General features: G+C 47.6%; 1 protein-coding gene across 2 annotated transcripts in view; it reads right to left on the bottom strand.

Moving 5' to 3' along the window:
- Positions 1–18,304, bottom strand: part of LOC144121919 (aminopeptidase NAALADL1-like) — a 66,431-nt gene that overhangs the window by 5,525 nt on the left and 42,602 nt on the right. Inside the window, exons 15-16 of one of the 2 annotated variants that reach the window (XM_077655359.1) lie at positions 17,134–17,224; positions 8,503–8,761 (exon numbers count right to left, since the gene is read on the bottom strand). In XM_077655359.1, the coding sequence (XP_077511485.1) occupies positions 8,503–8,761; positions 17,134–17,224 (350 nt within the window). Of the gene's footprint in view, positions 1–8,502; positions 8,765–17,133; positions 17,225–18,304 lie in introns of both variants that reach the window. The other variant, XM_077655358.1, reaches the window with a different exon arrangement.

Below are 18,304 nucleotides of genomic sequence, written 5' to 3' on the forward strand. Positions count from 1 at the left end.
ATAGTCGTCCTGGCTCCGCATCTCCCAATCTGGGATGGGTTCGTTTTCTACGTTCTACCAACTCGGGTATCCCTATTCTAGTTGGTGGTGACTTCAACGGCGCACACACTGCGTGGGGTTACCCATCGGATTCCTCAAGGGGTTCACACATCCAAGGGAGCTTTTCAGATCATTCCTTTCAACTTTTAAACCACCCGAATACTTCTACCCGCCCACGAGGTGGCCCGTATTCACCTGATTTGACTTGGTGGCTGGGCCCCGGTAACCCTCGTTGGGCTGTTGATTCTGATACTTGGGGTAGCGATCACAGCCCTATTTTTATCTCCCTCACGCCTACGCGTCTACGGAAAATACGCCGCACTGTACGAATAACATCATGGGATTGTGTACGCGCAGACAATCATTTATCTACATTAAACCCCTCTTCAGCATTGTCTACTCTATCTGCTGTTCTCGCTACTCACACTATTACCACTACTGTAAATGAAGACGACCCAAACCCGGACATACATCTCTTGAACCTGTGGGCTCTTCGTCGCCAGGCGGATCTTTACGCTACTCGTCACCCCGATGACCCTTCGGCTCTTCCTACTCTTCACCGCGCTACCGCACGGGCGCGGCGCTATGCAAAGCGGCTAGGCAGGCAACGCTGGGCTGCATGGTGTGCCCGCCTGTCCTCTACGCAGGGCAATCGACATCTTTGGAGAGTGTTTCACGCCATGGAGCGCCCTTCTCAGGTTGCAGATTACACAGAGAGCATTCGCCTCGCGCTAAATGTGGATGAGGACACATTTGCACAACAAGCGGCCCGTCAATTTTTTCCAAACCATGACTGCACCGCTACGTCTCCACCTGACTTATCGGTAACAGAGCCCCCCGATGGGATTACTTCTGACCTCACCATGGCAGAGCTGCTGGCCTCCATTGACCGTTTAAAAACTACTACTACTCCCGGGCACGACGGCATACCTAACTCCTTATTCCGTAACTTGGAAGGGAGGGCTTTGGAAACCCTACTTGATACTTCTAACGAATTGTGGCCTTCTGGCGTCATGCCGGGAGACTGGAAGCATTCTATTGTGGTTCCAATCCCCAAGTCAGGTCAGCCTCCAGTATCTCTCTCGGCCCTTCGTCCAATTTCCCTTACCCCTACCATCTGCAAGCTTTATGAAAACATTCTAGCCGCACGCTTATCATGGTGGCTGGAATCCCATGATTGTTACCCAGATTCCCAAATTGGTTTCCGCCCACAAATTGGAACGGAGGACGGCCTTGCTACTTTGGCTGCTGACGTGCTTGACCACTCTCCACAGAGTCACCTTGTACGAACCGTAATCGCTACAGACATAACAAAGGCATATGATAACATCCTTCACTCTGCCATTCTTGCCTCCCTTCAAACTCTTGGTCTCCCTCACCGGTTCCTCCTCTCCATTCACGCCTTTTTAGCAAATCGAACCTTCAGCGTGCGTGTCCACGGAAAGCCCTTTGGTAATTTCACTTCCAATAGAGGAGTGCCGCAGGGCTCCGTACTCGCCCCCACATTATTTAATGTGGCTTTAATTCCTCTTGTTCGAGCCCTAGAGACCATCCCATCTATCCGCGTGCTTGCATATGCCGATGATATCACCTTGTGGTGCTGTCATCCAGATGCGTCAATTCATCAGTCGGTCCTTCAACACGCGCTGGATGTATTGACATCTCGCCTCCCACCTTTGGGTCTAACACTCTCTCCTACTAAATCATGTTTCAATCGAATTGGAAATAAAGCCGCCTTACGGAAAGCTCCCCCTTTAAATTTTACGGTACATAATTCTCTGATTCCTCAGGTAGAAACTGTTCGTATTCTTGGTCTTCTCCTCCATACATCTGGGACTGGCCCCCGTGGCTGACAGCCACCCGTAAATCGGCTCACGCTACTCTAGGTCTGATTCGTCGCAAAGCTATGCGCTCTGGTGGCGCACGTGCTCATACGGCCCGCCAGCTTGTGCGCTCTATCCTTCAGCCACGGATAGTAGTATATCAGGCTCAATTTCAACGTCTCACCCGCAGACAGTGGGACTCCCTTGAAGCTATCAATCGTTAGGCTATGCGCGTCATAACATATCTGCCTCGTTTAACACCCATACCTGTGCTACAGGAGTTCGCCCAACTTAATACACTCAGTAAAATCATCGACCAACGGGTGGCAAATAGAGCTCGAAAACAGTCTCTCAAACTTCATCGTTTAAAGACACTTCCACCGTGGTCCTATTGCCAGCTCACTGATAATCGCCCCACTGTTTCCCCGTCGGTATCAGCAGCGTATCTGCCTGAAGGGTGCATATTATACACGGATGCATCTCATTCTGCAGAGAGGGGAGTTACTGCAGTGTATAGTCCATCTCATCCGCATCTCAACTCTCGCGCAACGTATACTGCGGGTACGTGCACTCCCCTGGCATTGGAACTTCAAGCCATTTACAATGCCATTGCTTCCCTTCCGCTCGTTCCAACATTCAATACAGTTCACATTTACACCGACTCCCGCGCCGCCCTTAAACAGCTGAAGGCTGTTCGACGAACGTTCCAGATTTCACAATCTATTCATGTGCTCTGCGCAAAGTATCCATGTCCTGTGCGCATACACTGGATTCGCGGCCATGCCCAGGATCCACATAACATTCAAGCGGATGCTATGACTCATCTTCATACATTAGACGATCCGCCACCTTCCCCTCTTCGCCCAGATCCGTTCCTGTCCCACGTTTCCAATTCCGAAGTTCTGCGCCAGCGAACACGCGCTCTAATTCCTCCGTGTTCGCACCCTCTCCCCAGTAGTCTTACTCGGCAGGAGGAGGTATCCGTGCGCCGGATTCGGGCAGGGGCGGCTCTGACACCATCTGTCCGTCATCGGTGGCGTGCCAAAGATCTGCCACTACCTGACAGGTGCCCTCACTGTGGCGCTGCACCGGACATATGTGATGTGCGGCACTTGTTGTGGACGTGCCCAGCGACGGCTGCTATCAGAAAACGGCTCCTCAGGGAGGTGGGCCTGCGGTGGAACCGCGAAAGTGACTTCGTGAAGTGGACAATGGACAACCGTTTTATTAACAACCTCTGCGACTACCTCAGCGCAACGGTTCTTCACTCCTTCTTTTAACTTTCAATCCCGTGCATTCCTTCCCCCTTTCCTTTTTCAACTTATGCCTCATGGCACACTTCTCGAATAAAAAAAAGGCGTGATCGGCCGCAGTTATAGCGTAGTGCTCGCATGCAGTGGCCAGCGAAGCTGATCTGTTCGCGCCACCACGGGTTTGAAACCCAGTCGTGGCAATATTAATTTAATTTCTGCATGGCCTGCTGCTGTGCTGGTTCGACCAAGGTCACACTAAGGTCACCCTCCCATTGGCTCCAGCTGACGCGTTGCTCCTCCGAACTAATCCCAGCCTGCACGAGTGACTCCGAGGCTACGCACAAGATGCTTGGTTGGGACCGCTTTAAGTAGTGCTTTCACACTTGAATGAAATAAATGTAGCGCCACCATCCCTCCTTTCCACAAGTGAATGAGTAAGAACTTTATTTTCCACCGATGTAGGAGACCCCCTACTCCCCATCCCCGGCACGCAGGCCTGGAGAACGGGGGCAGGGGTCTCCGCGACTAAAGACAGGCGAAGCGACAGTGTTTCTTCGCGGCTTTAGCCGCCAGGCGGATGGCTTGCTGCTGGTGGTCGAGGGACTCGCTTCGCAGCATCAGTTCCCAGGCTTCTCTACTTCTTATGTTCTCCTTGGCGCCCGGGGAACCAGGGCATTGCCAGATTATGTGGTCTAAAGTACCCCTCTCTCCACATGTCGCGCATTTATCGTCGGCTCTTTCCTCCACTTGCGTGTGGTAGAGCCAAACGGGGTTCGGGAAGTTCCCAGCTTGCAGGCGCCGCCATGCGACTGCCTCCCTGTTTGTTAGCGCTCGGTCCGGTGGTGGCAGGGACCGTCTACCAAGTCTATAGTGCTCTATGATCTCTTTGTATGTCTGCAGCCTCTCGTCCATCCCTTCGCAACCAGGCGGCTCTGCGGCTGCCCGGAAGTAGAGTGCTCGGGCTAGCTCGAGCGCCGCCTCGTTGCCGGGGACGGATTCGTGCGCGGGGGTCCAAATTATTCGAACTCGTCTATCGAGTTTTCCCTTTTCCAAGATTTTCACTGCCTCCTTCGAGACCCTCCCTTTTCCAAAGTTCCAGACAGCTGTTTTGCTGTCGCTAATGATCGTACTGGCTTCCGTGCCAACGCAAGCGAGCGCTATTGCAACTTCTTCGGCCGTGTCTATGTTTCGACTTCTAACGGAAGCGGCGGCGACGGGTACGCCGCGGCCGTCAACGACCGCAGCCACCGCCGCCCCCAACTTTCCGCTAGCCGCGTCCACGTAGGCGACTCCTTTCGGCCCTATTTTGTCCGCGTTTTTTGCGAGAGTCTCGGCCCTCTTCCGTCTCCTCTCCCCGTTGTATGTGGGGTGCATGTTTTTAGGTAGCGGGGGCACTGTTATGTGTTCGCGGCATCCTCGTGGAATGTCCGCGTGTTGGCTTGTCCCCCTGTCTGACTGCAGCCCCACCCAGCCAAGGATGGTTCTGCCCGTGGTAGATTTGCTTAATCTTTCCAGTTGTGCCATGCGCACAGCCTCCGCTAGCTCCGTTCAATTATTGTGCACACCCATTTCGAGGAGGCGTTCAGTAGAGGTCGAGATGGGGAGTCCCAGAGCCCTCTTCACGCATCGTCTGATGAGTGCGTCTATTTTCTGCTTTTCGTCCGATCTGATGTTTAGGAATGGTGTGGCGTAGCATATGCGGCTAGTGATGTAAGCCTGCATTAGTTTCAGGAGGCTTCGTTCTTTAAGGCCTCGACCCTTGAGTGCGATTCTCCTGAACAGACCCATGACTTGCGTGGTGTACGCACTCAATTTCTTTATCGTTGTATCATTGTACCCGTCCGCTTGTAGAAATAGCCCCAGGATCCTAATCTGCTCGACTTTTGGCACTGTTTGGCCCTCTACTGTTATGTTGATGTTTATCTGGCGTTTGTGCCTGAGCGCCTTCGGATTGTAGATAAAGAGCTCCGATTTTTGGGAAGCGCACGAGAGGCCCCTTTCAGCCGCATAGGACACTACGGTGTCTGCTGCCGTTTGTAAGCGCTCCTCGATGTTCGCGTCGCTGCCCTGGGTGACCCATAGGTTGACGTCGTCCGCGTACATGCTTAATTTCAAGTTTTCCACTTTTCTCAATTCTGCCGGGAGATTTCGCATGGCAACATTAAAGAGGAATGGGGACAGCACTGAACCCTGCGGCGTACCCCTACTACCTAGTTTGACGGTGGGGGATTCAATGTCCTGAAACCTTATTTTTATCGTTCTACCCGACAGGAAGTCCTTTATGTAGCCGTACGTTTTGTTTCCGACCCCCAGCTCTCGGAGGCCAGAGAGGATTGCCGCGTGTTTTACGTTATCGAAGGCCTTCGTCAGGTCGAGACCTAATATTACCCTCGCGTCCTTGGTGCTATTTTCTATGATGTCGTGTCTCAAGCGGAGCATTACATCTTGTGTGCACAGGCCGGGTCGGAACCCTACCATTTCGTGCGGCCACAGATCGTTGAGCTCCATGAAACGCGTTAGGCGCGTTTGGACTACCCGTTCCATCAATTTCCCAATACAGGATGTTAGAGAGATTGGCCGTAAGTTTTCTAGCTTAGGGGGTTTGCCCGGCTTCGGTATTAAAATCACGTTTGCCGTCTTCCACTGTTGTGGGAGGCGGCCTCTGTCCCATACGATGTTCATGTATTTGGTGAGCATGCGGATGGAATTATCGTCCAAGTTTCGGAGGACCTTCTTTGTAATGCCATCTGGACCAGGGGCCGACTTTGTTTTTAGGCCTAATATTTCGGCGCGAACCTCTGCTTCCGTGATCGGCGCGTCTAGGGCCTCGTTTGGGGGTCCTTTGTACTCCGGCAGGAGTGAGGTTTTTGTATCTCCTATGTACATATTAATTAATTTTGCCATGAGTTCTCTGTCCGAGCCCTCAAACGTGTGCCTGGCTTTCGTAAGTCTTATGCCCGATTGGGTTTTCGAATTATCAGGGTCAAGCAGGTGTCTGAGTAGACTCCACGTATTAGCTAGACTCATGTTCCCTTCCATCTCGTCACATCTGTTGCACCAATTTTGTTCGCAGAGTTTTGCTGCGTAATCCTCAATCTCTTTGTTGTGCCTTGCTATCCTTCTTCTAAGGTTCCTGTTCCATCTTTGTGACCGGAGGCGTTTCTCCATGCCGCATTTCGCTTCCCACATGTGATGGAGTTTGCTATCAACCGTCGCTGGCGCATCGTCTTCTCGCAGGGTCGTGGTTGCCCTCTCGACTTGTTGCTTAAGTTCCTCCGCCCATTGCTCTATGTTTTGGATATCGCCTTCCGATTCACCATTTTCTCTAATTTGCCTGAACATGTCCCAATCAGTGATCTTGGGTTTTTTGAGGCGACGTGTTTTGACGCCCTTGCTGAGGGTGAGAGCCAGAAAAATGTGGTCGCTGCCTAAATTTTGAGCCGTGTTTTCCCAGGCCGCGTCTCTCGTGTTTTTCCCAAGGGTGAGATCCGGGGTGGTGTCTGCACAGATGCTGTTTCCCACTCTGGGCGGGCAGTTAGGGTCCGTCAGGAGGGTGAGGCTAAGTTCGTGTATGTCCTCCCATAGTTTTCTGCCCTTGGGATCGTGTCTATTGTAGCCCCATTCTTGGTGGGCGGCATTGAAGTCCCCTAAGATTATGAGTGTGTTGTTTCCAGCTGCTCTAATCGCCTTGCGGAAGAGGGCGCGGAAACGTGCCTTTCTTTGCTGGGGGGTGCTGTACACGTTTAAGATGAAGAGACTAGCCTTGTCTTTTCGACCGGTGATAATTTCTACTAATACGGCTTCGATATCCCGTGAGTTGACCTCATGCTCGACTACCGCTATATGTCTTTTAACTAGCAAGCAGCGGTGACGTCAAGACAGCTTTTTCATGCAGGTCCCTGAGGGCTGCCTACACCGCCATTACTGTTGCGGTGGTGATAACGGAGCATCTCTCTGTTTTCGCGTCACCAGTTTGAGTTGAGCAGAGGGAAAAATGCAGTTTCAAGGACCCATTTTCTGAGCGCTGGATGCGCTTCTTTTTACTGCCTAACAAGCATCAAAGTACCTGCAAAGAGATGAACCAACTACTTTCAGTAAGCATCAAAATTCAATACTGTTATCCTTACGGTACCTGTAATATAAGCAAACAGATCTGCGCATACAGTCTCTTCATCCCTCCAAACAAATGCTGCCGCAGCGGTGGATCAGTGGTTATGGCGCTCGGCTGCTGACCCGAAAGATGCGGATTCGATCCCTGCCGCGGCGGTCGAATTTCGATGGAGGCGAAATGCTAGAGGCCCGTGTGGTGTATGATGTCAGTGCACGTGAAAGAACCCCAGGTGCTCGAAATTTTTCGAATTCCTCCAATACGGCGCCCCTTATAGCCTTCGGAACGTGAATCCCCCGTAAACCAAACCAAACGAAACATTCGCGGCAAAATTTACTATAGCTCGTCAGGCGAACAAAGTCGTTAATGAAGAAAACTATATCCCCTTGCTTCCGTTTCCGGAAGTAATTTGGAGGCCCTTTGAGAATTTCGTCAGTCGCGAATTGGCACTGGATTTTCTGCGGTTCTCTCCCGTCAAAAGTAGTCTTTGCAAGATAAACACCCATTCTTTGTGATTCAGAAGCGCACTTTTGGACTAGCGTTGTTTCCCATCATTTTGCTACTCCAGGAGCGCTTTTTTTAAACTTTCCGTTTCGTTTCCATTCCGGTTGGCGGTGTCGTAAATCTTGTCGAAAGCAGCATCAGGCGGCAAAAGCCACTCACAGACGCGGACGGTTTGGCATTGGCGCCGCAGCTGCGCCACCCACGTTGCCTCGAATGCATTACGGCACAAAGATCCCGCCGCTACAATTCGTCGCATAACCGCCACCACTCCTCTCTTTTTTTTTGCCAAGACTGAATCAGCACCGGTAAAGCTTACCAAAGTGTGTCAAGCATGCTGTCCTACTCTGTCATTCGCCGGCATGGGCGCGGGCTGCGTTTATGCAACAGGCACATTGGGTGTGTTTCTGCCACGATTAGAGTGACGTTTCTTTTCCACGCCCTACGTCACTAGAAGCGGCGACCAATGGCAGAGATGCAAATTAAATGGAAACTAAATGGAACATTAGAAAGCTACCCCAAGACATTGAGGCTCTCATGAAAAATATCGCTTTAGGTGACGCTATCATATGTCTTAGCTCATGCCGTAACTCGAAGGCTTAGCGTGCGCATAGCGTTAAGGCCCATTATGAGATTGCACTCATGAGTTCATGCAAGCTGTCGCTTTTCATGTATCCTGCGCTCAGCATCCGGAGCAGTCTATGCCGGCTTGCAGCCTGCCCATGTAGCTGAATCTGCATAATCATGGGCGCATGATCCCTTTGTGTCAACAACTCACCAAGAGACACGCCATTCAGCTCCAGCTGCAGCGCAGTCGGTGCTGACCGGAGCACGCTCAAAGACTCTTCCAAACGTCGGCCGAGGGCTGAAAAGTTTGTGGTGACGAGAGGCGCATTCGCAGCAAGCCAGGTCGCTGCCCCGTGCAGCCGAGCGCACATAGGTGTCAGGCGAGGATCAGTCCAGTTGTGGTAAAGCAGGAGCGTGTCATATGCCGTGTGGTGAGCAGGGTAGGTCGCCTCGTCGTCGTTCGCAGTGATCTGCTAACAGTGAAAGGGGAAACAAAACACCTAGTACAAAAGTAGGTTCCGCTTGAGCGGCATCGTATAAATATAATCCTTAACATTCAGAGGCGTCTTTTTAGCTACATGTTGGCATATATTTCACCATAGCACTCCATTATTTTCATGCGCATAAAATCGCAAAACTATATCGCTTCGTGACAAGCTGTATTAGTACGCTTTCGCCCGCCCCCGTCATTTCTTTTTTCAAAAATAGCTTGATAGGATAACAGAATTCCAGAACTATAGGCCCAATACCGATGGTTGTTTTGACTTTGTTGCTGCAAGCGTGAACAGGTAGCCGTGGCGATCACTCCACTGAAACATGTGAGCTAATTAAAATCATCTCACACGCTTTGACAGCTGCGAAGCGAAGGCGAAAATTCAAATTTTGTTCTGGCGGCACCAGTATTAAAATCAGTGGAGTGCATCAGTCGTCAAAGGTAGGCTGCGCCTGCTACGCTCAAGACACTACCCATCGGACGGACGTTTACTTCCTGCTGATGTTGTGCAGCTGTCGAACTATGGTTTCTTTCCACTAATATATTTCTTAAAGCAAATGAGTAAATTCGCTTCTATAAACGGTTTCTTTCATGAACTTAATTCTGCGTTGATATTAACGCTGAAGTTCCAATGTACTTAAGCAAGCAGAGAAAACTAGCCTTTTAAGTTTTTTCCTCGGACTTATGCGCTGTACGTACTAGCATTCACACAAGGAAAGCAATTTTGCGGCGTTTTACTTTTTGGGTAAATTCAAATCGATTTTGGAAAGCTCATTTAGAGCAATTGGAATGCCAAGCATCCGCTCCACTTCCCATTTTGTTTGGTCATGACGTCAACCGTGAAGAGAGCAACAAGGTGTAGGCGAGCAAACGATATATCACATGCATGGGTAGTCCGGTCGCGACGCCATCGCACCACATCTCACATCCAGTCCGGCTGAGTCACACCAAACACGCTGCGATTTGTCGAGATACGCCCCGTCTGAAGCGCCTGCGTAACGGACGCGCTCTCCAGACCGGCTGTTGCTGAAAGTACATTGCCGGCGGAAGAGCTCCTCACGTGTCCTACACCCGTCGTCGTTCTCGGCGTCGGTGCCAGTCCGCCAGTGTCACGTGGCCGCGGGACGTGCAAGTAACGAAGTTCTGAAGAATCGACTCTTGGGCGAGTTGGTTCGTGGGGAATTGAAACAAAGCGCACGAGACGGACACAGGAAGAAGAAAGAAAAGTGCACGAACACATTCCTTTGTCCGTCTCGTCCACTTTGTTTCCACTTGAGCAGGTAAGTGTCATCACGGGGTGTAAAAAACAGCGTGACGCCCTCTACCACAACCTGGGTCACTGGGAGCAGCTCCAAATGGCGTACGAAAAAATTTGGACGACGCTCAAGCTTCGTCTTTAAGAGTGCGACGCGACAGCGTGTTGCTGCGTTGCCGAGGAGCACACGGAACGCCATCGCTTGTGTGGCGCGACGCGTGGCCCGTTTGACAATTTAAGGAAAGGACGCCTGGCTCACATATCTCGGTGGACACTCGAACCGGGCCGTAAGGGAAGGAAAATGAAATGAACAATTGGTTTTAAGGAAAGGAAAGGACGCCTGTGTCACAATTCTCGCTGGACACCCCTACCGCGCCGTAAGGGAAGGAAAATCGCCTTACGGCGCGGTTCAGGTGTCCACCGAGATGCGCCATTTTTCGCTCACGGCTAACGACGCCGACGACACCGGCTTTTCTGCGACACGAGCTCCTTAGCGCTTGTGGCAGTAACAGCGCAGCACGAGACAAAGAAGGTACAAGCGGGACTCGACGCTGTCACTAGATCGCCTGTCAACAGAGCTCTGCGTGTTTCGTCGGTCTCATACTTCCTCTAAGCTATTCCATACTGTTCAACGTTGGCGTTATTTAGTGTGGCGGTATGTTCAACGTTAAACATGACTGAAAGCAAGCCATGGAGTTGCTCAGCAATAACTTAATCGCAGTGAACAATAAAAAGACGCAATTTGTTTTCATAAATATTTAAAGTCAATTTTTCACGAGTTAGCAATTTTTCTTGACCGACCGAACTGTGTAATCCTCCGATTATGCCTATTTCCACGGTCAAATACCTAGCTGGTGTATATTTGACACAGACGTGTCCTGGAATAGCCGCTTGGCTTTGGTGTGTTCTGAACTCCGGAAAACCGTTTTATTGTTGTGTTCTTTTAAAACCCTTTGTCCCGTCTATATTCGCGAGTAAGTTATGTTCGCCTTGGCCTACAGTGTGTTGCTTTACGGCATAATTTGCATCCACTTTTGCTCAGCCTTTTAGAGAAAGGTCAACGGTGTACTAAAATCCACCCTTATATCTGGAATCTATCGTATGACACGAGATCAATATTGCAGTGTTTTTCAAGTTTTACTGATGACTGACTTTAACCAACTGTTCACTGAAAGTGTTGTGTCTAATTATATCTGGACGAAAGAGTTTCGTATACCCTATATTCCTGTTCGCGATCTTCGTAATCGGGATCGCTTTGTACTACTGAAAGCACGGACCGAATATGGCAAACGTCTTCGCAAGTATTAAGCGCGACAAGTCTTTAGCCAAATAACTAAATAAATCTTTCTTAGCGCTCGTAATGCACTGCAATCGTTCCTGGTTAAACTTTGTTGTTAATTATTTATAACACGTCAGCGCCATGTTGTTTTCCCCCTCTTTTTTCTTTCATTTTGAACTGAGAATGTTTCTTCGGTTCTGCTATCTCTGTCTTTGCGACAATGTATTTAAGGCGTATCAGCTGCTGCCGGGCGCTGCCACTCGAGCCTTCCGTGGCTTCGGCAGGCCCGCATTTGTATAAACTAGTTGAAATAATAATAATAATAATAATAATAATAATAATAATAATAATAATAATAATAATAATAATAATAATAATAATAATAATAATAATAATAATATAATAGCTTCTCTCATACAAAACGCATTGCTCTACGGGCTATGCTTACACTCGGCTTCATCTGCAGGCTTTCGAGAGAGTTTCGATCCCCACTTCCTTTCTTAAAGCTCTACCTCTCCATACGCTTGCCGCTTTTGGAATATGCGTCTGTTGTTTGGAACGGTACTTGCCAGTCGAACTGTGAAAAAATCGACAGAGTTCAGCTAAAGTTTTTACGCATATTTCAACATCGGTTTTCTTGCAAAACTTCCAGCTCTCGTCCCAGACGGAGTAACTCACTGCAGCTTCCTTCTCTTAGCTGCCGTCGTGTGAGGGCAGATATGATTTTCTTGTATAAACTTCTTCATGGTCACATTCTATGCCCTCAGCTCCTAGCGCGTATCCTTTTGCGTGTACCGCGAAAGAGCATAAGGGAATTCAGACCATTCCAAACTTCTGCGCTCCTGCACTCCCTCTCCCCTCTGGACAGAATGCAAAAGTTGTTTAATTCTCTTTGTCCTCACTTTGATATATTCGAAAATTCTCTCCCTTCCTTTATATTGGATGTCCGTGACGTTCCACTTTGAGCACTCTTTTTCTCATACATAACTTCCCCTTTCATGCATTTTGTCTTTACTACACTTGTGCGTTTGCACCGGTATTATATTGTTTTTTTTTCTCTCCTTAATTGTTCATCACGTGTACTTGTTTTCATTAATATTATTTCTTTATTACTGTGTGTTCACGCCTGATTGTCTGTAACGCGTTCACTAATTACGTTTCTTATTGTGTATGATTGTATTTCTAGCTTGTATTTCAGAGGTTTCTTATTCGTTCATATTAGTATTGGCTTTATTCTTGTTTGTATTTTGCTATACGCTGTACTTGGCTGTTATCGGTCGTTCTTATGTTCATTCTCTTTGTTTATTCTCTTTGTTTATTGTTTCATTGGTTATTTATATATCTGTTGCCTGTTCTAGTTGTCTTCATTTACCGCTGTTCTCGCTGTTTTCTTGTTTTCGCTTTTTTGCTTCATGCTTGCTGTCACGCCTAGTTTATAAATTTTTTTTTTCTATCGCCTTGACGGCTGCATTACCTCCCCTGAGTGGCTTCCTTTGTAGTGAAATAAATTTACATTTTGTGCGTGTGAATGGTGTACCAGCACCAAGACCTTTGGGTTGTTCCTGGGCACCGAAAAATAAAGGTTGATTATTATTATTATTATTATTATTATTATTATTATTATTATTATTATTATTAATATTATTATTATTATTATTGCTGCTGCTGTTGTTGTACGGTACGGTATGGTGTGATATAGTATGGTGTATGCTACAAGGTTTAACGTTCCGAAGCTACAAAACGGCTATGATACACATCGTATTGGAGGGTAATAACATATTCCCCAAGAATAATTTTGGGACAATACGTGAGAACAACTTAGATCATTAATAGTGTCGAAAATACCATTTCACTGAATACTTCATTCGGAAAATATAAGCAATGAAAACACAACCTGTTAGCGAAGATTTTTCTTTACAATGATAAAGAAAATTCAGGAGTACCTTTAGGAAACGGAGAACCATCCTTGCTTCTACTAATTCTGTACTAATGCAACGTCTGTCAAGTTACAGTAATTTTTCTGTCCAGAGGAACCTGTAGGAGCAGCCTACTGTTAAATTTTACACTTGTACTATAGAGCAACTGCACGCATTAAGCATTAATATACAATGTCCCGCTAGCTAAGGCTCAACTGAGCACTGGCTTTTGTACTCTCATAGTTGTGGACATTTAAACGTGTCAGATATGAAACGTCTTATGAACAGCACGAAATTCACACACATCATTTCACATTGAAGTGTTTACGACCCGCTAAATGGAACATTCGGTCATGGAGCATGATCAGAGGAAGAGACCAACTCGAGCACAGGCTTCAAATTTACTACCTAAAAAAACGATGCACTTCAGCCGCTGAAAACGAATTCACTAGATTTATATCCCACAAAAATGGATTGCCACTGTTACCATTCCACTTCATGTAACATATGGACGAGGATCGCTCATTCTATCGTCGGCGGAAAATTTTCCTGACGACAGAGTTCTTCCTCTTTATCCTGCAGGATTGAGATAGGGCGGTACCGCTAATAACGCATAACGTGCACCATAATTTCTCTGTGTTCTCTGCGCATCTATTTTAAAGGTAGATTGTTCTTATTCTTTGAGGGTAAAATTAACATTGCGGGCTGATGCAACTGAGCTGATTCTGTCTGCTGCAGGATGCGTTTCGTTAGGGCGGAAGTACAGTGAAAGTCGTATATAATTACGTAACTCAGGACGTCGTACCCCTGGCGTCCGTTAACGGTTGCACCGCCAACAAGGGAGGTAGAAGAGACGGAACGAACCGAAGGACGAATCGAAGGCGAAAGAGCGCAGCGGCACGTGCGGTGTGGCTCACGTTACTTTCTGCCCGGAGCAGTCTCATTGCCCGGTCGCCAGCAATGGTGATTGTGATACTGATCAGTAATCGTGATATTGGTGGCGCTCGAAATGAAAATCTTGGTATTTCCGCCACGCCTTAATTAGCCCCAATCAAATCATCCCCTTAAGATTAGCGACTTAGAAATTCCGTTTCAGATAGTCACAAGCTATACTTCCATTGAATTACAGTGCCACGCCTGCAGGGCTTTGCACTGAAACTACCTAAGAGCCTTTGAGAAATTGGCGCTGACTTTTAGAAGTCATCTGTTTTTTGAAGAAGTTCTCGTTGCTGTCCGCTGCGATCGCGAAACTGCACCGATATAGCGTCAAGCTTTAAAAGTGAAATTTACAATAAAAATTAGCTGCGGTTTATTGCTGCAGAATCTGGTTAGAGAGAGAAAGCTGTGCTGTATCGGGCAAGCCGACGTGGCTTGGAGTCTGCAACGTTCAGAGCGTTCCGCGCACTTGATAGGCAGCGCGTCTACCCTGCCACCCTGGCAGGTGGCAGTTAAAAAATGGTTGACCGCGAGTATGGCCACCCAATGAACGCTGCAGCCTATTGCTGCCGAGCCGCGGGTCTGCAACAAAGTTGTCAGCGCTAATGCATGTAGCCCACATCTCTCTCTCTCTCTCTCTCACCACAGCCACGTACCTCAAAGCCCGATTCAGGTGTCCGCTGACCCAGGGAGCAAGTTATGCGCCGTTTCTTTGCTCAAAATCATCGGAGTCTAGAACGTTGTCAACGCCAACGCCAATAAACACAATGAACGCCGACGGCCTATAGAAACAAAGGCGAGCGCTTGGTTTCGGCGGCCGCGACAGCTGAATGACGTCATAAATGTCACGTGGCTTCTCCTCTGTTCAAGGTCAAACCCATGCACACGGCGCACAAGGCAAAGAACCTACGGAGGGGAGTAGTAAAGCGTTCGCTTTAAAAATTCTGCTCTGTGTTACGTAAGCTTGCTTCATCCTCCCAAGGTACTTGACCGATTTAGCGGATCTCAGAGAAAGGCTCATCTCAGCGGCCGAATACTCTAAACCGATGAGTACACACACTGCGCATACACTTGGATTTTTCCGGGTAACGTGATGTAATCAGACACCGTAACCGACAGTGCACCCAAGCGGAACGTTATCAATATTGTTGAGCAAACAGGAGCACATCGAACTCCAATTATTTTGGTGCCAAGTTCAATAAATAATAATGATCCTCAGGTCAAGAAAATGGCTTCAGAGAAAATAGTGATTTAGGAAGTTCCAAACTTCTATTTTCACTTTATACAACGTTTTGATTAGAAAACAAAACACTTGGCGCAATGCTTACACATTACTGCTATACTGAAGTTCTCTGCCAACCGCTAGAAGCATAGAATGAGTACAATACCGCGACTCCACACGCAGCGCTGATCGCTGCTGCAGCGCCATGAATTAAGAAGCGCCATATGAGCACAAAACACAAAGGAGCGCTTTAGCGAGGCATAGTACAATCATACGCACTCGCTCTAAGGCTTTTGCGATTTTGTGGAATTTTCTCGGCGCCGAAAAAGTGGAACGATCCTCTGCAATATAAAAACCGCCCTTGTGCTTTATTCAGACACGGATATTCGGTATGATACTATCACAAGCTGTTCAGTTACCAGAAACAAGACGCTCCCATTTCCTCTTGTTGATCGCAAACTAAACTCTCAGTTTCATTCACGCAAACTGTCTCAGTCTCATTCAACCTGCTGGCACGCTCAATTACAAAATTCTTGCGTGCTCCAGTAAACAAGAATCAGCCCTCGCAAAAATGGTCTGTAGACTTTCTCTGGACTTCTTATAGACTCTATTGCCTTTCTGTAGTTATTTCCTTTCGTCTATTAATAGTCATAGATAAACGTCTACTAAGCGTTTTAGGCCATAAATCTAAAAACTACCTATTGACTGTCTATAAAACTTGTAATGCCTATACATTATTTTATAGGAATTGACTAAAGGAATGGATGCAAACTATAGACAAAATATGGACAGTTTATGGACTGTATAAAGACTTTTATTTAAGCGAGAAGTCATGTTGGTGGGAGCGGTTCACATCAAGCAGTGGTATGTTAATTCTTAATAGTTAAAATGAGGTAAATTAATTGATTCAGTTTTTACCGGTACAGATGCTTGATAGTTTTCGTTTAGAAAGGGTCTCCATGTGCAAAGCGAATACTTTGGATGAATTTGTTGATGTTTCTTGATAAGGTTGCTTAAGGAAAAACACTAGCAGTCGGATTACACGCAATGCGGCTATATCGGATGAACGACAGCAATTACATCTCTAAGCAAAGCCTGCGTTATAATCGGAGAATCCGTTTTTTTTAAGATGCACATCGTGTAGAGGCGCAATGATAAGGCTCGGCGAGGGAACGGAAACAGGTGTCTGCAACCCAAGAAAGCCACATGAAACTGAGCAGTCGTTCATTGCACCAATTAGGTAACTTGGGCTCGTCATTTGGTCCTTTTGTGGAAAGGCTTATTCTGCAACAAAGCCAACCTACCCTAAAGTTCTTAGGTCAAAAGTAAGTAGAATTATGGGCCGCATGAGAACAAATTACCACAAGTTACTGACGGCCCGAGTGAGGAAATCATACCCGGGGCAGGGATATCACGAATGTAGCAGTCCCTCAGCAAAAGGCAGCATACAGAAAATAATTTAAATTAAGTCTAGCAGAACCATTGATCGAATATTACCGCCAAAAACTACAAATATCGGTTGTGAACGCTACAGAAACCAGAACATTTTGTATCTCTACCAAAGCGCCATTAGTCTCATCAGTCAATATTCATTAAGAGAGCCCTGATATATGCAGCATCGCATGTGTGCAAGATTCTATTTCTGCAGGTTCTGGAAATTTCGTACTATTTGGAAGCCTGTTATTTGCACCCATGTTCCTACTGTTCCTGTTGACACACCGTGATGAGAATTCGATTTTACCTTGCCTGGCCTGAAGAGAAAACTTAGAGAGGGCACGCCAGCGTACAGGCTGAAGGGCGCAGTGTCTGAGGCAGCATCCATTTCTTCAGGCCTGCGCAGCAGAGAAAGGTCGCTGTATTACAGGATCGAAATAATAGTATTTCAGAAACTAGCCAGTGCTCCAACTCTCTTCGCAGTGTTCCAAAAACAAAGCGTAAGCAACAGCACGTAACTCTAGTGAAACGCGTAAATGCCGATGCTGACCAAAAATAACGAAAAAAATGAGCCGACGTTGCGGTAACGATTGAATATCAACCGTTAACACACCTAACATAGGTCGCCGGTTCGAATCCCTGCCACGAGCTAGGCTCTAACTTAACTATTAGGTTTATGCTTCGAAAAACGCTGAATCGTATGACATCATACGCAACATTCTGCGACAAATGGTTGGCCCACAATTTTTACACGAATGTCGGGACTAAGTCGCCCGACTTGGACCACCACCACCACCACCACCACCACCACCACCACCACCACCACCACCACCACCACCACCACCACCACACACACACACACACACACACACACACACACACACACACACACACACACACACACACACACACACACACACACACACACACACACACACACACACACACACACACACACACACACACACACACACACACACACACACACACACACACACACACACACACACACACACACACACACACACACACACACACACACACACACACACACACACACACACACACACACACACACACACACACATGCCGAATCGACGCCTGTTATTTTAATTCATTATGTAACCACCTTATGTAACTACCATGGCAGCCACTGGGTTACGATTTGCGTTATGACGCATTACGCTGATACCAGAAACAAAGAAGTAAAGCTTAACGCTCTAACACAATGTCGTCGCTATGGGGGCCGCCTTCTTGGATTTTATCCTTGGAATCCCCATAACTCGGATGCTTGAAACGCGTCCAGTACAGCTAACGCTCTGAAAAGAAAACAAGACATTTTCTTTCGACGTTCGTACAGGGGATAGGTCAGGCGGCCAGGTCCGATGTTCTTTTTTCGGTCTGTATTATTACCGTTGGTACTGCCGTTCGTAGCTTCCGTATTTCATTGACAGATCTCGTGCAAGCAGTGTACACAA

The sequence above is a fragment of the Amblyomma americanum genome, chromosome 2, assembly GCF_052857255.1.
Source record: "Amblyomma americanum isolate KBUSLIRL-KWMA chromosome 2, ASM5285725v1, whole genome shotgun sequence".
NCBI lineage: Eukaryota > Metazoa > Arthropoda > Arachnida > Ixodida > Ixodidae > Amblyomma > Amblyomma americanum.